Here is a 22902-nt window from a genome sequence, read left to right on the forward strand (position 1 = left end):
TTCTAACTTCGATACAACGGAGAAAAACACTGCCACAATATTAAGGGGGTATTTTTTTTAATTTAAAGCTAAATATAACAAGTCTACAACATGACAATGAGGTATATTTTACATGAACAAAAATGTCCTGAGTTCTATTTGTTAAAGGGGTCATATAATGGTAAATGCACTTTTTCAAGTTGGTTGTACTGAAATGTGTGTTGGCAGTGTCTGTACACAACCATCATATAATGATAAAAATCCATCCAGTGTTTTTTTTAATCTCCTTATATGTTTTCCCGTCTCAAATCAAGCCGTTCGAGCTTGTGACGTCACACGGTCGGACGCCCCTCCCACGATTGTTGATTGACAGGCACGTTTCAACACAGACCCGCCCTCGCTCGTGAGGGAGCTGTCAATCATTGTCTGCGCGGACCGGCGCGGTCATTGTTGATATGCTGGAGCACTGTCTATGAGCAGAATGGCGTCTAAGCGATTGTGGTGTTCTGTTCTTGGGTGTAATAACGAACACAGCAGTCATTTTAATGTTCCTAAATCCGAACCGCTGAAGACGCAGTGGCTGAGTTTTGTTTTCGAAGGGAATATTCCCCACGAGCAACGTCAATGCTCTCATGTTTGCGCGAATCATTTCTCACCAGACTGCTTTATAAACGAAGGTCAGTATAAAGCTGGTTTTGCTAAGCAGCTGCTCCTGAATAAAGGATCGGTACCAGATATTCGTGTTTCTGCTGAACCTCTAGAACAACTGAAGTGAGTGTAACGTTTTATTAAACTTTATATTAATATTTATATCTTTGCAAATCGCTTCACGATGAATGAGTCTAAGGTTTACACTCAGGGTACATTACTGCATGTTTTCTATGTACGACGTTCTCCATATAATTAATAATCCCACATTTATAATGAACAATGCGTTATGGTTATTGTGTTACAAACGGTGTACGAACAGAACAGAGAGGCGGGGTGAGCAAAGCTCATGATCATTTAAAGTCATATGCACTGAAACGGCGTGCTGAAAACAGAGCTGTTTTTGACCAAGTAAAATAAGTGTTTTCTTACAATACTAATGAGAATTTGTAATTAAAGTATATTACAAACTTTTAATTTAGACCCTAAAGAATCATATTAGCTTGTACAAAAATGGCATTATATGACCCCTTTAAGAAAACGGTGAAAAAACTAGACAACACAGACTCATATCAACAACAATACTAGGCCATCTTGGTTAATGTTTCAGAAAAGTAAAAAAAAGAAGTTACAGTGTTTCCTTTAGGATTTTTTTTTAGCAGTGGGGCCAGGTCTGTCCAAACAACAAACACCCCTGATGCTGAGCATATGCTGAGCATACGCTTTCACCAGAAAAGAGTTTACCCTACTTTCGGTCTCGGCGGCCATTTTTGTGAAATAGGCCTATTGTCAATACAATCGCTAAGTGGACGAAAGATGGCGCCAGTCGTGGTTTGTTATACAGCGGAGTTGTTATTGACGACAGTCATTATCTGAAAATATCAAAGGTTGGAATGTTTTGAGTCAATAGAAAACTGTACACATGCTGATCGCGATATGTTAAGATTAAGAGATGCGCTTTAATTAATAAATGGATTAACATCCTTCTATCTCCTCTCTCTCATAGACATGCATTAAGAGAGAAAAGCTGCATATAATTTTTTACATGTCTATTTGTTTAATTATCGTTGCAAGCAATCATAAAATACAGCTTATTGCAACAAAAATAAGAGACACGTGTTCTGCATGTGAAATGGTGCAGTTACAGCATCTGCCAGCAGGGGCAAATGGCACTAATAAGCCGAATTATGACCCACAGCTTTTGTACACAAAAGTTTATCATTGAATAAACCTACAGTTTCACAAGCAGTTAAAAAAGATAATTGGCTGCATCACTACACAGCATTTTATATATATTAAGCAAGCATTCTAAACATAATCATCATTCTACCTTTACTTGTAAATATAGAAAATGAACGCCAACGCCAATTTAAAAACACCAATAATAAATATACAAGGCTAGCCTGGATGCCAGCCCGAACCCCGCCCACAACATTTTTTGATCGGGAAGTTCGGTCTGGACTTAGTCTGGGTTTCCCCATACTGCCTTCCCGCAGTGCGATTTTATTCACGCTGAAAGGCAGTATGGATACCATGGACCAAATTTTCGCCTCATTTAGGGAACCAATCACAGAACGGGGAGGGAGCAGCAAGACGATGACGCGTCTATGCGACACACCGAAGCAGTTTGTTTATACCTATGGATCAAACATGGCAGTAGACGCGAAGTTACCTTTCGATGCAGCCTTACGGCCGCTTCACACATAGGTTTCACACCGCAAGCGTGAGCGGCATTTGAGCAGCGCGTCAGCGTAACTACATCGTCACTGCAGCTGCAGACGCGCGAGAGTATTCACACTGGAAGCGTTTGTACAGTGTCACAGCAGCGGCTCCAAAGCTACATATCGTTAGCCTCATAGCATAATTGCTTAAGTCATTTTGTGTTTTTTCTTGTTTTCCAAAGACATTGAAATATGACTTCGGCATTAGCCTATATATAAGCGAGCAATTCTTTACAAAGACAACTATACATTTGTTTTTAGAAGTTGGTCATTTTATAACATTGATAGTCTTGAAAGTTTGTAATGGGGAGGTGTACAACATTCGCATATAAGTTAAATGTAATACAACAAAACAACTAGGGCTGAGCGATTTTATCGATTCTGCGATATAAATCGATATTTTTTCTCCCAAGAAAGTATCGATTTTTAGGCCGCGAGTATCGATACATAAGTCCCATTCAAATCCCCCGTGTTAAACCCGTTCGCGTTGCATGAAGAGTGATTTGGTCAGCCAGCCGCTAGTGGCCAGCTGCGCGCGTGCATCGATATTGACGAAAATCCAGCTGTATTCAAACAACAACTTAGCTCTCCTTGTTGGCTAGGCTCCTTGCATGCTGGCTAGTAGCTTTTTTTAAAGCTGGGTCTCCGAAATTGACAGCGCTGTGTTGGACAGATTTGTGCAGCGGTGTTCCGTGAGTGAGAAAGTGCGCGAGGTACGGATGAGTGTGTGTGTGTGTGTGTGAGAGAGAGAGAGAGAGAGAGAGAGAGAGAGAGAGCGAGAGCGAGGTAGTGCTGCGTGAATGCGCTGCGGCGCTCTGCAATCAAATACGATTTTAAATAGGCTTAGTAAAAAAAAAAAAAATGTAAAAAAAATCGTATTCGGTGGTGGAAAACGCCGGCTTTAGGCGCATGGTGAACGCGATGGAGCCCCGCTATCCTATTCCAACCCGCGAACACCTCATCAAGGTTTGCATTCCCAGGCTGTACACTCAGGCAAGAGCACACGTCAAAGCCTCCCTGGCCAGCGCGGAGAGAGTTTCCCTGACGTGCGACGGCTTGACCTCGCGCACAACTGAAGCACGTCACATGTAGTGTCAAGCTAAAAAAGCTGTCAAAGAAAAGGCAGTGCAAAGAAACTGTTCACAACAGGCCACTTGCTGCACCTTTTAACTCTCCATTGAAAAGTAAATAAAGTGCAGTATTGCAATTAACAAAGGCTTATAAGCTACAGTTTGCACTGTTGTCTTTCAATAAATAGAACTAATTTTCTCTACACATATTTGATTCATTTTGTCCAGCATTTGCAAGCTGTACTCTCTGCCCAGTCAGAGACATATATTGTGTAAATGATGTTTTCAGTTTTCAGTTCAATTAATTCAATCCAAGTAAATGGAAGACTCACAAGATGTCACCAAAATCACTCTGTCCCCTTTAAATCTTTCAGAAAATGATGTAAGTGTATCGAATTATATCGAATCGTATCGTTGGCTGAATATCGTGATATATATCGTATCGTCAGCCGAATATCGTGTATCGTATCGTATCGTGAGATTAGTGTATCGCTACAGCCCTAAAAACAACCCAGAAAATGGCTCCAATCTATTAGTTTCAGTCATACTTTCGATGTCTACAAGACCGCAACTCCGCGGATAAAAAACAAAACACACAAATAAACCACACACTCGGGTTTGATTTGGGTTGTGCTAGCCTGTAGCTGTCTGTGTGTTAACGTTACATGAACTAAAAGAACGTTTATATATATATTTTCTGGCTAGTTTACTTTATTTATATAATACACAACTTTCACCCAAACTGAATAATTAAAAACAAGTTTTTACCGGGTAAATCTTCTATAAATATTTTAGAGTCTTTATTTTCTTTTATTTGCCTACTCAAGTTCTTGTTAAAACTCACTAGACATGCTAATTCTGTGCATTTTGGGCACTTTTTGTGTGAAATCACATTTATTTTTGTCCATCAAAAGTGTGCTTTCACTTTAATTTAGCGTGAGCAATGCAGCAAAAAACAGATTCGAAACCCCCGCTTCACTGCTGCTCACGCGCCGCTCCTGCTCGACGCTCACGCGCTGCTCCCGGTGTGAAGGCACTCATTGCTTAACATGCACGCCGAAAAAAATACGCGCCGCTCACGCATGCGGTGTGAAACGGCCGTTAGAAACACGCCATCGTGTAGGCTACACATAAATCTCTGACCCATCGTCCATCGTCGTCTCCCTCGTCTAATTTCTGTCGCTCTACATACGTCATCTGGTATAATCGAAACGATTGGCTATGAGCTACGTACAGGCGCATTTGATAGACATTCTTAGCACCCAATAAACAGCTCTGGGCATTCGTAAACCACGCCTCAAATACGAGAAAATGAACATGTGGTTCCCAGACCCAAGTCTCAACGAGAATTGGGTCTGGCGTTAGCCAGGCTAGTCTGGACTCGCTCCATTAAGGAGTAATTATGATTGGTTCAGAAATCGTCGGGCCAATCAAATTGCCAGGGCGGGCTTTATACGATGATGGACAGATGATCTACAGGGACGTAATCCTCGCGTTATCAAAGAGCGCTTGGGTTGGAACTGGTTTCCCTCAGAGATCACTGCAGCTGGAGAACTGAGATGTAGAGATTCCGCTATCGCGTCCGTTGTAAAAGAAATCGACAGCGCATTCATTTTAAAAGACGAACATAGAACTGCAATCAAGGCATTTGTCGATCGGAAAGATGTGTTTGCCGTCCTTCCTATGGGATTTGGCAAAAGTTTAATTTATCAGCTGGCTCCGATGGTAACTAAGAAGATGGGACGCAATGAAAACCCTGTGCTCGTTGTGGTTTCTCCTTTGGTCGCACTCATATGGCGCTTTTCCACTGCATAGTACCGTACGGTTCGGTTCGGCACGCTTTGGCGCTTTTCCACTGCATAGTACGGTACGGTTCGGTTCGGCTCACTTGTGGTGCTTTTCCACTGCATGGTACGGTACGGTACGGCTCGCTTCGGCTCGCTTTAAATGGTACCTGGTCTGTTGAGGTTCCAAGCGTACCGTACCGGTACTAAAATGTGACGTAAAAACACTGCAGATCACTGATTGGTCAGACAGAATCGTCACTACCAGCATCATTGGACACTAAACCCGCTAGATTTAAATAACCAGTGGACAACAGCCAACCCGGTAGCATCTGTTTTTTAAACTTTAAAAAGAAATGGCTGAATCGTGGTCAGTGGACGAGGTGCAGACGTTCCTCTCGTTGGTTGCCGAGGAGCGGATCCAGCGAGAGCTATCACCAGACCTACAAACAGTGTAGGGACAAAATAACGATCAGTCCCACCCACTTTGAAGGGGTACTAACTGCGGTGGAAAAGCAACCGAGCTAAAGCGAACCGAACCGTGCCGTACCGAGTCGAGTCGTACCACGCAGTGGAAAAGCGAAGCGAGCCGAACCGTACCGAGCCGAACCAGCAGTGGAAAAGCGCCATTAGAGGGCAAAGTAAAAGAAGCAACACTCGTTATTTTACTTCTTCCAGCGTGCGTGCATTTGAGTTCTGTAGTTGACAACTGTGCTATGCAAAGTAGTTGACTTACGTTGCTCTGATTGGTTGTAGGTCTATCCAATAGGGTGCAGAGGTTTTTTTTTTCCTGGTTCGGATAAGACACGCCTCATAATCAAAACCCTATGAAGCAATAACAAACTCACATTCTGACTAGAATATGAGTATGACGAAGTCAGGCTAAAAGGCACTTCTGATGCCAAAACAACATAACACGATGGTAATTAACTACAATGTAACAATAGTCAACACATCTGTCATTAACCACTTTAGGGGGTGCACCGTTCCCGGAAGTACTGCAATACCGGGTCGATGCGTGGAGTGGACGGAGCAAGCCCCTATTCCATCTCCCTGATCCAAAAATCAATTTAATATATGGTGCCCGGGTAGGGCACGTATCAGATATTAAACTGATAAGAACAGATACTACACTTGATCTTAGCCAAAAGGCCGAGAAGCGATACCCACAATTGGTCAGCAGTAGCAACTGCACTCTTTGAAACAGCAAATCTGATGATGGTAAGCTTTCAGTTTTTTTTTTTTAACTCAAAGTTCTTGCATAAAAAGTAATTGTTAACATTACTCAGATAAGGCTTAAAGGGTCATAAACCCCCCTTTACTTTTTTACCGGTCGTTCACACCTCATATTTGAAAAAGGCTGAAGAAATGTGTGTGTGTGTGTGTTAGGGGTTAGAGGGGACTAATTTTGTGAATTGGGCTTCCTGATTGGCTGGGAGTCTACGGTCAACGTGACTGTAGACCAATCACAGAACAGAGACGTTGCAAACAGCCCGCCCCTTTTCAGCGCTCGCTCGTGGTCTTTTTCACAGCATCTTGATCTTACTGGCTTATGAATAACCAGCTCGTTTTAAAATATTCCCGGTCTACTGGCATTTGTTATGAGATCCGCTTTAACCATTACAATGCTCATGATAACTTTCGTTAACTCTATATAATAAGTAAATCCTCATCGACAGCGATACCATGGAAATACACAGAGCTTCCGGTTGCGTGTGGCGCATTTGACAAATCGTTAGCGAGGGCAAACATCAACATGTTGCTTCTACAATAATGTGTAGCGAACCGGGACTCTTTAACCTTGGCCTTCTCACCCCCTTCCCTCGTCGGGGAAGAAGTATAAATCAGCCTAGCTTACCGTGTCCTCTTCTATAATAACCTTACTGCATGTTACACTCGACAAGATATGCCAGCAAACATCAGAGTGAGAGTTGTAGTGCTAGCCATAATTTTACAAGAAATACAATTCAAATCATCATTATCACAAAGAATTGCATCATCACATAATCGATGCGTCGTTTCAGCGGAAAATGGAGACAACTGGCAAAAAAACTAAAACTAAATGTATTGTAATCCGACGCATCATGACAGCAATAAGACCAAAACACATTAGTGACAGACACTTCCACACATGTAGATAATAAATCATATCATTAGACTGGCACAGCAGCCAATTACGTGCATGTAACAGACCGTATTATGATTTGGGGAAGAAAATTAACTTGTGCAGAATTGCAGCAAATGTGCATTGTTGCTAAGTTAATAAATGGAGACTGACCAGTAATTCTGCTAAATAACCGATTTCTCCTCAACTAAAGCTGGACATATAAAACAGTGGCAGCCAGAATAAAATCAGTCACGTAACCTATTAGATTTTAAAATAACTTACCCAAACAGCAAGCAATTCCAGCAGTAAAGCTTTAGCTTCTGGGCTGATGCTGTGATCCAGTGGTGTCGCTTATAACGGCTGTGGTGGAAATGCTTTAAAAAGCTTTGGCTTTCAGCACAAAATTAAGCTCTCGAGTAACTTAGGTCTTCCTTTAACTTTTAAAGAAAAGATTAAGTAAATAGGCGATCTTGAAAACGGCGTAGATGATACAAAATCAAAGATGTCCTCCTCAATAATGTTGCTTGCAGTTTTCGTAGCGAATAACGTTATCTATTTTATCAGCGTTTTCCCATCGAGTTCCTCACAGTCACAGCGGCGCCGGCGGATCTTGTCATAAACTTAGTGATATTAAGCCCCACCCACTTAGAGGGGCGATATGATTGGTCGATATTCCTGTCATTTGAAATTAGTCTCTCGTTGCCACGCTGGACCACCAATCACAGCGCTGAACCACCACTCACAGCGCTGGACCACCAATCACAGCGATGAACGCGGAAAAATCCTAATATGGAGAAAACGGACCTTTAGTACACGACACAAACTGAACAGGCAGATTTGAAGGGTTTATTTCCTCAAAGGAAAAAGATTTAGACGTTTATTGTCAAATTATAAATAAAAAAAATAACAGTAGAATTGTCTACTTTTTTTAATAAACATTATTTAAAAGGTTATATATATATATATATATATATATTTATTTATTTATTTATTTTTTAAAATAATTTTTCTATCTGAGGCCCCCTGACAGTTTCCTTCGGACAACAATATTTAACCTAGTTTTAGTTTTAGTTTTCAAAAACTAAATATTTACGTAAGCTTCCGACAAGGAGTAACAGTTGGAATAAAATAGCAGATTGACTTAGCTGATTCAGTAAGCTCGTTTTATCCGACAGACTTCAATCTGATTCTGCTGACATTTACACTCGCTTACATTTTAAAAGACAGAATATTATATGTATGAAATATTTTGTTGGCGGCTCATCAACACAAACTGCATTAACTTATAGACAGGTATTTCAATTTCAGTGTACCTTGAGATGGTCACACCTGTAATCCACCGTCAGCCGGCCATATTATTGTTACTGACCTTTCTTCTGCCCCCTGAGCAACTGCTATATTTATTAATGCCTATGGTTGTGTTTTCTGTATGTTTTTCTTTTCATCTTTGAAAATTTCTATCCAAATATTTTACAATAAATGTATGTAATTGCAGTGGGTTTGATTGCAGAACTTTCTAAACAACCTAGGAAGAACATACACAATCACGGGATTTGAGTACACGTTTCAGGAGATGTGGGATCTCTACAGCCAGTATTGTGCGCAGAAGGACCGGCCAGATGATTTCAGCAGAAGTCAGAGGGATTTGATCCAGAAGGCGTAGAGCTCTGTCTGCATAATACACCTGAAACCCAAATGACCAGTGTGCAGAAGAAAAGGCTTAAAGGGCCCCTATTATGCTATTTTAAAGTTGCCTAATGTTGTTGTGGAGTCTCCTACAACATGCATCAAAGGTAAAAAAAAAAAACTGTTTAATTTCCTCATAATATACATTTGCACATCATCACATTTTCAATGATTCTCAAACGACTCGTCAAATGAATCAATCCCTCTAAATCCCTCCTTTCCGCGAGCTACTCTGCTCTGATTGGCCAGACAGCTCAGTCTGTTGTGATTGGTCTAGTAGTCTATGGGCTTCTCCCTTGACTTTATGCCTCCACGTCCCCCCGATTGCGCGTGAGCTTCTACTTCTGTCTATACGGTAATGTACTCTTCTGTGCGACAGAGAGTCGCGTGTTATGACGCAATCGTTAGCCTATTTTTACAAAAACTGCTTCTACGGGGCCACAACGTAAGATACAAGGTAATGGAGCATTTTATACATTGTCGTGTTTCCTTAGAAATAAACAATGGACAAATGGAGTCTTTAAACGTCTCAGATGTAAAGTTATTCGCTGTCAAAGTGACGCAAAAATGAATGGGAGTCAATGGAATGCTAACAGCAGGTGATGGCTTGTTAGCCAATGGCGGCGCCCCGGGGAGACTTCAGTTTCCGGCTGGTGGATTACCCCCTTGGGCTGAACGTCTGATGCATATGACACACTTTTCTGGAAACACTTCAGGAGTTTCGAAGTCTCGATCTGATTGGTTGAATTCTACAGGATGTCCGTGAGACGTGTGTGTCGCGTTTTTCATCGATCCACCTGGAAACAAATGCTGTGACGCCAAAACCCCTCGTGGAAGAAGAAAGCCTTTGTTTACAACTGTGACAATGAGCGCTTACCAGGATCAACTAAACGCTGGATTGTGAAGTTCACGGCTCCATTGTTGCAGTAAACTTGCACAACGTTCTTGAATGAATAATTTATTAGATGCACGCCAGTCTGTTATGGTAGGGACATCGACATTATATTGGCACGCCCCTAAACATGATGTGGAACAAAACGAACTGTGTTTGGTTGCGTTACATGTCAGTCAAACGTCCTCTTGGGCGGTCCATGGCCAAGAAAAGCTGCGATAGAGTCCAGACTTTCTGCCGTCAGTCTGAAGGTCTGGCTACACGAGACTACTTCGACTGCCACCTGGGGCTCTGCAGCTTCTTCGACCGCCACCTGGGGCTCTGCAGCTTCTTCGACCGGGGGCTCTGCAGCTTCTTCGACCGCCACCGGGGGCTCTGCAGCTTCTTCGACCGCCACAGGGGGCTCTGCAGCTTCTTCGACCGCCACAGGGGGCTCTGCAGCTTCTTTGACCGCCACCGGGGGCTCTGCAGCTTCTTTGACCGTGGGGTCTGCAGCTTCTTCGACCGCCACAGGGGGCTCTGCAGCTTCTTTGACCTCCACAGGGGGCTCTGCAGCTTCTTCGACCGCCACCGGGGGCTCTGCAGCTTCTTTGACCGTGGGGTCTGCAGCTTCTTTGACCGCCACCGGGGGCTCTGCAGCTTCTTTGACCGTGGGGTCTGCAGCTTCTTCGACCGCCACAGGGGGCTCTGCAGCTTCTTTGACCGTGGGGTCTGCAGCTTCTTTGACCTCCACAGGGGGCTCTGCAGCTTCTTCGACCGCCACCGGGGGCTCTGCAGCTTCTTTGACCGTGGGGTCTGCAGCTTCTTCGACCGCCACCGGGGGCTCTGCAGCTTCTTTGACCGTGGGGTCTGCAGCTTCTTCGACCGCCACAGGGGGCTCTGCAGCTTCTTCGACCTCCACAGGGGGCTCTGCAGCTTCTTCGACCGCCACAGGGGGCTCTGCAGCTTCTTCGACCGCCACCGGGGGCTCTGCAGCTTCTTTGACCGTGGGCTCTGCAGCTTCTTCGACCGCCACAGGGGGCTCTGCAGCTTCTTTGACCTCCACAGGGGGCTCTGCAGCTTCTTCGACCGCCACCGGGGGCTCTGCAGCTTCTTTGACCGTGGGCTCTGCAGCTTCTTCGACCGCCACAGGGGGCTCTGCAGCTTCTTTGACCTCCACAGGGGGCTCTGCAGCTTCTTCGACCGCCACCGGGGGCTCTGCAGCTTCTTTGACCGTGGGGTCTGCAGCTTCTTCGACCGCCACAGGGGGCTCTGCAGCTTCTTCGACCTCCACAGGGGGCTCTGCAGCTTCTTCGACCGCCACAGGGGGCTCTGCAGCTTCTTCGACCGCCACAGGGGGCTCTGCAGCTTCTTCGACCGCCACAGGGGGCTCTGCAGCTTCTTCGACCGCCACAGGGGGCTCTGCAGCTTCTTCGACCTCCACAGGGGGCTCTGCAGCTTCTTCGACCGCCACAGGGGGCTCTGCAGCTTCTTCGACCGCCACAGGGGGCTCTGCAGCTTCTTTGACCGTGGGGTCTGCAGCTTCTTCGACCGCCACAGGGGGCTCTGCAGCTTCTTCGACCTCCACAGGGGGCTCTGCAGCTTCTTTGACCGCCACAGGGGGCTCTGCAGCTTCTTCGACCGCCACAGGGGGCTCTGCAGCTTCTTAGACCGCCACAGGGGGCTCTGCAGCTTCTTCGACCGCCACAGGGGGCTCTGCAGCTTCTTCGACCGCCACAGGGGGCTCTGCAGCTTCTTCGACCTCCACAGGGGGCTCTGCAGCTTCTTCGACCGCCACAGGGGGCTCTGCAGCTTCTTCGACCGCCACAGGGGGCTCTGCAGCTTCTTCGACCGCCACCGGGGGCTCTGCAGCTTCTTTGACCGTGGGCTCTGCAGCTTCTTCGACCGCCACAGGGGGCTCTGCAGCTTCTTTGACCTCCACAGGGGGCTCTGCAGCTTCTTCGACCGCCACAGGGGGCTCTGCAGCTTCTTTGACCTCCACAGGGGGCTCTGCAGCTTCTTTGACCTCCACAGGGGGCTCTGCAGCTTCTTTGACCTCCACAGGGGGCTCTGCAGCTTCTTTGACCTCCACAGGGGGCTCTGCAGCTTCTTCGACCGCCACAGGGGGCTCTGCAGCTTCTTTGACCTCCACAGGGGGCTCTGCAGCTTCTTTGACCGTGGGCTCTGCAGCTTCTTCGACCGCCACAGGGGGCTCTGCAGCTTCTTTGACCTCCACAGGGGGCTCTGCAGCTTCTTTGACCTCCACAGGGGGCTCTGCAGCTTCTTTGACCTCCACAGGGGGCTCTGCAGCTTCTTCGACCGCCACAGGGGGCTCTGCAGCTTCTTTGACCTCCACAGGGGGCTCTGCAGCTTCTTTAACCTCCACAGGGGGCTCTGCAGCTTCTTTGACCTCCACAGGGGGCTCTGCAGCTTCTTCGACCGCCACAGGGGGCTCTGCAGCTTCTTCGACCGCCACCGGGGGCACTGCATGTATAGCCCTTTAATATGTATATTACGCAGTTGTGCACGTACAGCGCGCTGACGGCAGTTCCGCCAGAGCGGTTTCTGTTTACTTTCAGTTTAGTTTCTGCCGCCATCTTATACGAGTGGTAAATGTGTGTGCATGAATGTAAGTTAACTTATCCTTATATTTAGCTGTTATATTGTGATATATCAACACTTTCATGTCGCAGCTGTATATCCGATTGTTGTTACTCTGTTCATATCTTGATTAATGTGTTTGGAGGTGAGTGATGCACAGTGTAATTCACATGCATAGGCCTATGTTTAACGCCATTTAACACGCTGTGGACAATATTAACATGTATAGATGATGTATACTGAGGTGAATCATTATGTTTACTGTATTGAGACAGATCTGGTATATTTATTGTTTATTTCAGACTAAACCACATTTTACCACCTCTGTTATGGCTAATGTTTGTATAATGCTGGACTTGTAAATTGACACATCCTGAAGAGATAAACAGTTAAACGATCTTCTGTCTCCTGTCACAATCATGGTCACAATTCTTGCCGGAGTTCCGTAGTGGACTAGACTTCCACCTAACTTCAGAAAATAGAGTCCTTTACACAATGTATTAGGGTAACAGTGACAAACATAAGATCAAGTGCTTTTTTATCAAAGAAAGTTTTTCACATCTGAAGAAAGTTTTCCCTTTACAATCACATAACATTTAAAGACATTAAAAAAACTATGTATACCGTTCAAATACAAAGGCTTGGCATGCATTCATTTTAAGATGTTACAGAAGAAATATAAAAAACAAGTTAGGGAGTATTCCTTCACATACATCATTTAAAACGTTAAAGACAAAAAAGTAAATGTTTAATCATTTAAAACGTTTTCAGAAAAAAATGTAAAACAAATTAGAGAATGTCTTTCACAAACGATTTGTAAAAGATTCCAGAAAAAGGGTAAAATATGTTTCTAAAACAAGGTTTGCAAACATACACGAGCATTAAAACATCTCAAACAACAGCGGTGTGCTATGGGATGTGCTATTTTTATAAGTTTTAAGTTTTATAAGTGGTGTGCTATTTTTATACGTTTTTTTCACATAGCCTACATTTGAAGAAAGTTTTTCCTTCACAATCACAGCCTACATTTAAAGACATTAAGAAACGATGTATACCGTTAAAACACAAAGGCATAGCATTAATACATTTTAAGACGTTACAGAAGAAGAGTGAAATAAGTTAAAGGGGTCATATAATGCCATTTTCATACCAGTTAATTTGATTCTTTAGGGTCTAAATGAAAAGTTTGTAATATACTTTAATTAAAAATTCTCATTAGTATTCTAAGAAAACACTCATTTTACCTGGTCAAAAACAGCTCTGTTTTCAGCACGCCGTTTCAGTGCATATGCCTTTAAATGATAATGAGCTTATCTCACCTCGCCCCTCTGTTCTGCGGGCGTTTTGGTTTTGACACAACGCACGTGGAGTGTTGCCTTGACAACAGTTGAGGGTATATTTTGGAGAAAGAATGGCAGCGGGAGTCTCTGAGGACACATCTGTGCAACCGTATCAGTTTGAACCGGAGTCGCACCCGGAGCAAGATGACGGCCACAAAGAAGTTCGACAATTAAGGCTCGAACAGGACGTTTCTGAATGGTTGGTTAAAGTAATGTCACTTTGATCTATCTTTGTGTACTGGCAGGGTAGAGTAACGTTAACTTAGTGAGTTGTACGAACGCTATGTGTTTACTGATGTATACGTACTCAGTTTGTAATAACACAATAACCATAACGCGTTGTTCATTATAAACGTGGGATTATGAATTATATTGAGAACGTCGTACATAGAAAACATGCCGTAATGTAAACCTTAGCCGCATTCATCGTGAAGCGTGCAAGCGATTTGCAAAGATTAATATAAAGGTTAATAAAATTTTACACTCACTTCTTCTGGAGGTTCAGCAGGGACATGAATAGTTGGTACCGATTCTTTTTTTCAGGAGCAGCTTCTTAGCAAAACCAGCTTTATACTGAGTCTGACCTTTGTTTATAAAGCAGTCTGGTGAGAAATGATTCGCATAAACATGAGAGCATTGACGTTGCTCGTGGGGAATATCCCTTCGAAAACAAAACTCAGCCACTGCGTCTTCAGCGGTTCGGATTTAGGAACATCAAAATGACTGCTGTGTTCGTTATTACACCCAAGAACAAACACCACAATCGCTTAGACGCCATTCTGCTCCAGCGTATCAACAATGACGGACTATGATGACAGCTCGCTCAGGGCGGGTCTGTGTTGAAACGCTGCTGTCAATCAACACTCATGGGTGGGGCGTCCGACCGTGTGACGTCACACGGTCGAACGGCTTGATTTGAGGCAGGGAAAAACATATAAGGAGATTAAAATTGAAGTGTTGGTCAAAATCCCTTGCCTCTTCAAATACATCTATAATCATATATCCTTTTGAATGGTTATATACTTCCTTTATAAAAATCAATAATCAAATATATTCATTATCACATAATAATTTTTATATTCTTTGTGCTTGTGAAATTATATTTTCTTAAATGCATGTGATGTAAGTAACCAGTTTCTTTTAGGTGCATTCCAATCTTACTTTGAGATTGCACGTAGTACACGCAGGACACGAAGGCCAAGTAACCCACAAGGCCGTTTGTCTCTTTAGGGTCCTAAAGGCAGCGTGGACACATATTTTCCTTCGCTGGACAGATGGTCAAGCTATATTGAGCGTTACTATCAAACTTTAATTGTTGTATTAAAATGTATTCTTTCCAGTATATTTCCTTCCTTGGGAGTAAATGCCAGTGATCTGTTTTTCTCCCAAATGAGTGAATGTTTTAGCATTATGTTTTGGTATACTTAACTGATAATAAGGAGCTCAGACTCTCTTCAGCCTTGATGGGAGCTGTTATTTGCTAGTGTCTGTTATTTGTGTGTGTGTGCGTATGACATTCTATGTAGGTTCTGAACGTTCGGACCAGACACCCCGGCGCCCTTCTCTAACCTGCGAGGCCACCACAGACCTAAATCTAATGAGTGGACGACAACTATCTTTACTAATGGCGATAGGCACCCCTATCTCCTCACATGTGCTAAATTGTTTAGGCTCTTAATGTTTCTTAGCCAATGAGAATCATTCAACCTATAAGCAATGACGTAGCTTAGACCTTGGAAAGGGTATAACTGCTGTGATCTTTGTAACTGTAAGGGAGGCGGCCTACGAACTCCTGTGTGAGTCTTGAAGCTGACTTCTGCTGATGAAACTGCAAACTATCTTCAGTAAAACTTTTCTTTAATTTTTTATAATTCTGACTCCGGGTCTTCATTCTTCATATCTGGTTCTGGGTCTTTGACTGTATACCCCTTAAAAAATAAAAACACTGGATAGATTTTTATCATTATATGATGGTTATGTACAGGCACTGCCAACACACATTTCAGTACAATCAACTTGAAAAAGTGCATGTACCATTATATGACCCCTTTAAAGAGAGTTGTTCCTTCACATACAGCATTTAAAACCGTTAAAACAAAAAGTCAATGTTCAATAATTTAAAACGTTTTCAGAAAAAAAGTTAAACAAGTTAGAGAATGTCTGTCACGTTCGACTTTTAAAGATACCAGAAAAAGGGTCAAATTAGTCCGTGTATCAGTCATTTTTTTTTATTTAATATTGAAAGTAGAAAAATGAATAAACAGCTTGAATATTCGATTTCTACACGTGGGCGGGAATGAAACGCACCTTTCCTCTGATTTGTCAGCCGAAGATCAAACTGTTCCGTCATCAGTTCTTCCTCAGTTCCGCACAGCAGAATAAAAGTCATCCACTTCTGCAGTACGGATTCTTAACTGGTTTATTGCAACTACATTTCATCTCTTTCTCATCAAACAACCAGACTAACGAATGGCTCGACACAACCCGTACTGGGGAAGAGACTCGACAGGCTTGTCTGGCCTTAAAGGAACACTCCGACTTTTTGGGACTTTAGTCTATTCACCTTTTTTTTTATCTCCGTGGGTGCTGTAAATCTGTTTGACGCACCCACCGCTAGCCTAGCTTAGCACAAAGACTGGATGTAAATGGTTGCAGCTAGCCTAGCATACTAATCCAAATAAGTGACAAAATAACGCAAACATTTTCCTATTTACATGTTGTGATTTGTATAGTCACAGAGTGTACAAAAAACAAAGTCACATGAGACACAGACATATTTTAACCGTATAAATACTGGGAACTATATTCTCTGAAGGCGAGCACTGCTACTTGGGCGGAGTGATAACCGCAGCACCTGACACGCACCGTGGTGAGGAGCAGAGAGTTCGTTTAGAGTTTGGGTAACAGAGTCAGCAATTTATAAATAGTAAAAGCGTAGTTTACAATCATGGGTTTTCGCTGTATTGTAAAGAGCTGCGACAATAAACAGGGGAGACCAGGTAATACCATGATGTTTCACAGAATTCCAACTAAAAACGCTGACCGGATGAAGAAATGGTTACTTGCTCTGGATATTGATCCAAAACACACCTAAAGAGATTATCAAGGGACATTATGTTTGCTCGGTACATTTCACTGAGGACGACTATTTTGAAAAAATGGAATTTGCCACAAGGACCATGAAACGTGTGCTGAAGGATACGGCCATCCCATCGATATCACATACAGGACAAAGTGGAGCGGCTGCGGTAAGTGTTCCGCTATATTTTTAGATGTTTAGCCTAACGTTACTGTAACAGTGCCATTAGCTAACTTAGATCTAATGTGAAGCGCTTTGATACAATCTGTATTGTAAAAAGCGCTATATAAATAAAGGTGACTTGACTTGACTTAATGTGACGTTAGTGACACTATTATATGAATAGGGTGGTAACTACTATTGCGGTTGTTTACGGGCTCCATGTATCCCCTGTAATGGACAACTTTGTGGGTTTGAAATATATGGGGGCACAAAATGGGCAGTGAAAATCACTGCAGCATTTATGATATATCTACAAAAAGTCCAAGGTTAAAGGCTAACGTTAGCTATCAAAATATTTTCGGGGGTATAAGAGGGCGAAAAAACATACATTAACGGCTCAAATCTTGTTACAAACTATCTTTACAAATATTAAATGGACTATTCATATGTTGTATCGATGAGCTAAATTAGTTTTATTAAAAAATAAATCAAACGAGTAGGCTACGATGCGCTAAATAAAATTGAAGATAGCCTACTCACGTTTTGGCTTAATTCTTCACATGTTCTTCACATGTTTATCCGATACAATTTGATAGGAGGCGCTGTCTCGAAAAACGAGGGGTCTGAGAATGCGGGACTCTGGGTGCAGGGGGACTGTAGATGCAGGTCTCCGAGTCTGCAGCTTCATACTACTCTTTCTTCCAGTTGATCTTGTCACAACGGGGGGAAATAAATCGACAACCGCCGGGTGTATCAGGGCAGAGAAATCCTCCGTGATAGTGATGCAAAGATCTTCATTGTCATCAAGCCTTGCCATTGATGGCAATACCCGGTCCCATTCACTACAACATATGCACTCGCTTTCTAAGGGCATAGGTTGGCATGTTCCACATTTACACCACCAGTTCGTGTTCGTTCTGATTCTCCCCTCGACCTCCTCAGTCTGTTCGGCATCTTGTCTATCAGCTACCAAAGTTTGTAACTCCTCGTCAGTGTATTCTGGCTCAAAAAGATATGGTTCTGGATCTTGGTTTGATACCAAGTAAAAATCATCTGAAATTTCCTCAAAATCAGCCATGATCACCATTCACGTCCGCTACTAGCTAGTTAGTCACGTTGGTTTTGTTGACAGAAGAAACAACGGTACGTCTCAGGTGCTGCGGTTATCACTCCGCCCAAGTAGCAGTGCTTCGCCTTCAGAGAATATAGTTCCCAGTATTTATACGGTTAAAATATATCTGTGTCTCATATGACTTTGTTTTTTGTACACTGTGACTATACAAATCACAACATGTAAATAGGAAAATGTTTGCGTTATTTTGTCACTTATTTGGATTAGTATGCTAGCTGCCATTTACATCCAGTCTTTGTGCTAAGCTAGGCTAGCGGTGGGTGCATCAAACAGACTTATAGCACGCACGGAGATGAAAAAGGTATGTATGGACTTATCTAACTCTGGGGGATAAGGTGAATAGGCTAAAGTCCCAAAAAGTCGGAGTGTTCCTTTAAAAATTCATAATACAGAATTTTTTTGTCGCTTCCGCGCATCCATGTGAACCGGAATCATTTTGACAACGTTTTATCTGTACAGAGGTGAAGGGAATGAGAAGGGGCCCTTCACAGGGGAGAGACTAGTTGACACTTCAGGACTGCGTTGTCGTCGTGTCCAGGCGCGCGTTGTCGTCGTGTCCAGGCGCAGGTCCTTCATCAGATCTGGATACGGCCAGGATCCGGCAGACTGCGGTAAACCTCGGGATGAACAGAGAGACTAATATTAGCGTAGACGCCATTCTTCTTATGATGTAACGAGTACATCAGGATTTATGGGAAGTGTTCCCGGTTCCAGCTGACCTAATCTATGCAGCCTGGACACGACCATCTTCCGGAACTTCCGGTGGGCATGCACGTGCGCTCTCATGTCGCTCTAACGCTCTAAGGGTGTGAAAATAATTCCTTCTAAAAATGCCCTAAACTACCTCGTGAAAATTGCTGGGGAATAATTTGTAAGAAGCCCATCCAATGAACCTGCGCTCTGGCACAACTACACAGAAGTTTGTCCGCAAAACAAAGACAAAGAAAGGACACGTGGCAAACGAATGCACAATGGCAGGTAGCGACATGGAGAAAAATCTTAAATCAATGCTCACTGAGTTCAAAAATGACATTTCCAAACAAATCGGAGGGCTCCGCGCAGACGTGGGCAAAATGACGACCGAAATGATTCAAATGAGAGAAGAATTGAAAGGTGTACGCTCCGATCTGCGCGAGGCCCAGGATAATGTTAAAGAAGCTGAGCAAAGAATAAATAGTCTGGAAGAACGGGAAGACGCTACCACAGTGCTGTTGAAAAGGCTGGTGAAAGAACAAAAGGAAATGTCTGAAAAAATAGAATATTTGGAAAATAAATCAAGACAAAATAATATCCGCATATATGGAATCCAAGAAGGCCTAGAAGCAAATGATATAATTGGCTTTGTTACAACGCTACTCACAGAAAAGCTGGATACTCCACCTGACATGATCCAGATTGTCGCAGCGCACCGTTCACTGGCACAGAGACCTGCTCGGGATGCAGCGCCCAGGTCTATGGTGGTTCGTTTCATGCAATGGAACACAAGGCAACGGGTTTTACAAGCGGCTTGGTCAAAAAAGGAGATACGGATTGGGGAAACCCGTATCTACTTCTCTCAAGACTTTCCAAGTAAGATACAAAAAGAACGAAGCCGATACTTTCAGCTGAGGAAAGTTTTGAAAGAGAAAAACGTTAAATCCCATATAACATATCCGTCAAAACTGAGAGTCTTTATTGACGGAAATGCAGTGACCTACAGTACACTCGAAGAAGCAGATTCGGATCTACGGAGTAAGGGTATACTGCAAAGTGGAGATGAGACTGAGCCCCAGTCGCGCCGAGCCACCGTGCGCGGAACATACACCGACCCGGATCGTGGGAGCGCACGAGGAGCAGAAGCGGAGACAGTGTAAAACTCTTCAGGTATGGAGATACAAAAAACTTAAAAACTGAAGAAGATGTTTACTCGTGGAGAGGACTCTAAATCGGTCTTCGCTTTTGAACAAAATTATGTCCCCCCCCCCCCCCCCCCAATGCTAATTAAGAATTTAAAATGTAATTATTTTTTTTATTTTTTTTTATTTTTTTTATTATTATTATTATTTTTTTTTTTTTTATTATTATGTATTATTTTCATGTTTTGGGTTCTATTATGGTAATTAGATAAGGAGATAAGTCTATTAAGAACTAAGTTAGAATATTGATAAGATAATAGATTGGGGGGAGGGGGGAGAAAGGAGGGCAGATATTAGAAGGAATAAAAAAATTTGCAGCCCACCACCTTTAGTGAGACTGTATAGGTCTCACCGCTCTGCCATGATTCAGTGGCTGAACAGATGTTTTTTTCTTCCACAAATTAACAACAATGTGGAATTTTTTGTGTGACCCTGTGAGGTTACAGACTTTGGAAGTTCACGGGGGTGTTTACAGGCACTTTTACAATGTTTAGTTTTTTATATTTATGTTTTCTTTAAATATCTTAATAAGACAGCAAAGTTTCATCTTGTGAAAGAAAAAAATGGGAGCACTTAAGATAGTCACAGTTAATGTAAATGGTATTAATAATCCAATAAAAAGAAGGAATATAATGCAGAGATTTAAAAAATTAGGGGACATTATTTTTTTACAGGAAACACACCTGAGTCAAGGGGAACATGAGAAACTGGGGAAATTAGCTGGAACACAAATTTATTCATCTTCATATACAACAGCTAAAAGAGGAGTAGCGGTGCTCCTTAATAATAATTTAAGATTTACTAAGGATAAATGCATCAGGGAAAAACAAGGGAGATTTGTCTTTCTACGTGGAGAAATAGACGGTCAACCAGTAACATTGTTTAACGTATATAACCCACCAGGGGAGGGAGTTGCCTTCATGAAGAGAATCCTCCATCTGTTAATGTCTGAGGCTAAAGGATTAACTATAATGGGAGGGGACTTTAATTTAGTGATGAACCAAAAGATAGACACTACAGGTAGAATAAAACATAAATCAGAATCAACAGCTAAATTATTAAGGGAAGCAAAGTTAGAATTGGGACTGTTGGATGTTTGGCGTTATCTCCACCCAAAGGACAGAACCTTCACCTTTTATTCTGATGCACATAAAGTATCCTCAAGACTGGATTATTTTTTTATGTTAAAGCATGACCTCTTTAAGGTGATTACTTGTGAGATTGTTCCCTTTCTATTGGCAGATCATTCCTCAGTTGTCATTGAATTAAATTTGAATAGGGCATTAAAAACAAGTGTTTGGAGATTTAATAATTCATTACTCATGGATCAAAGGTTTAAAGAAAAAATGACAGAGGTTATTAAAACATTCCTTGATATAAATGATAACAGTGAAATAAACCCTGTATTATTATGGGAAACAGCTAAAGCAACCCTAAGGGGAGAGATAATAGCATACTCATCTTGGAGGAAAAAATTGAGAGAGAAGAAACAAACGTTAATAGAGAATAAAATACAAAAGTTGCAAGAATTAAAAGTGAGGGATAAAATAATAGAAAAAGAACTGAATGATGCAAAAAAAGAATTAGAGAGTATTAATTCAGAGGACTTGGTAAAAGATTTCACTTTTGCTAAACAATTATTTTATGACAATAGCTCCAAAGCTCAACGAATTTTAGCCTCCAAAATAAAAAAGAACAAAGAAAAAGCGGTAATCAATATAATTATGGATAATGCAACGCCAAGGAGAGGGAGACAAGACATTCTATCTTGTTTTAGGAACTACTATGAAAACCTTTATAATTCAGAAGTAAATAATTTTGACAAGCAGACAATTGCAAGTTATTTAGATGAATTAAGTTTAGCATCCGTGACTGAAACCCAGAATGAAAGCTTAGTAAAAAATATAACCCAAACGGAAATAATAAAAACTATTGAAAAGGGAAAATTGGGGAAATGCCCTGGAGAAGATGGTTATACCTATGAATTCTACAAAGATTACAAATACCTAATTGTACCAGTTCTACATAGAGTGTTTAATGAGGTGTTACAAACGGGAAAATGGCCAGATACTTGGAAAAATGCAATTATAACAGTTATAGCTAAAGAAGGGAAGGACCTAAAACAATGTTCATCGTATAGGCCTATCTCACTTCTGAATGCTGATCAGAAAATATTTACATCTATTATGGCAAACAGGCTCTCGGAAATCTTACCATCTATTATAAACCAGGACCAAACAGGATTTGTCAAAAATAGATTTCTTAGTGACAATGTACGTCGAACCCTTAATGTTATTGATTATGCTAGAAAAACAAAACAACAAATGATAGTGCTTACATTGGACGCGGAAAAAGCATTCGACCGAGTATCTTGGCCTTTTCTGTTTGTAGTTCTGAATAAATTTGGCTTTCACAAGAAATTCATTAATTTAATGATGGGAATGTATAATGATTCTGCAGCCAGAGTGAAAGCCATTGGTTCGCTATCGAAACCCTTTCAGATAAAACGAGGGGTAAAACAGGGCGATCCGCTCTCTCCACAGATTTTTGCCTTGTGCATTGAGCCACTGGCGGAATGCATAAGGACAAGTATGGGTATAAAGGGCATTAAGATACAAGATGAAGAACATAAACTGGCGTTATATGCGGACGATGTCATAACATTCTTAACTGATACATATAAATCACTACCGGTGCTGCTAGAGGAAATTGAAAAATACGGGGCTATTTCAGGCTATAAATTAAATTCAGCTAAAACTGAAGCCATGGAAATAGGATGCAATCTCCAAACAGAATTTAAGAAAAAATTTAAGTTGAAATGGGATCA

The 22902-nt window shown here is 42.4% G+C and overlaps 1 protein-coding gene and 1 non-coding gene across 2 annotated transcripts; both read right to left on the reverse strand.

The window, feature by feature from the left end:
- Positions 1–6175: 6175 nt before the first annotated feature.
- LOC130103396 (U2 spliceosomal RNA) lies at positions 6176–6366 on the reverse strand. The gene has a single exon (XR_008809346.1). It is a non-coding gene; the product is annotated as a U2 spliceosomal RNA (small nuclear RNA).
- Positions 6367–10059: 3693 nt separating this feature from the next.
- On the reverse strand, positions 10060–18966 carry LOC130103382 (calphotin-like). Its single transcript, XM_056269631.1, has 3 exons — positions 18900–18966; positions 11539–12350; positions 10060–11448 (listed from the first exon to the last, which is right to left on the reverse strand). Exons 1-3 carry the CDS (start codon positions 18964–18966, stop codon positions 10060–10062), a joined length of 2268 nt encoding a protein of 755 aa, XP_056125606.1.
- Between the last annotated feature and the right edge of the window lie 3936 nt (positions 18967–22902).

This window comes from Rhinichthys klamathensis, unplaced genomic scaffold (genome assembly GCF_029890125.1).
Source record: "Rhinichthys klamathensis goyatoka isolate OS25496 unplaced genomic scaffold, OSU_Roscu_1.1 h1tg000286l_1, whole genome shotgun sequence".
Classification (NCBI taxonomy): Eukaryota; Metazoa; Chordata; class Actinopteri; order Cypriniformes; family Leuciscidae; genus Rhinichthys; species Rhinichthys klamathensis.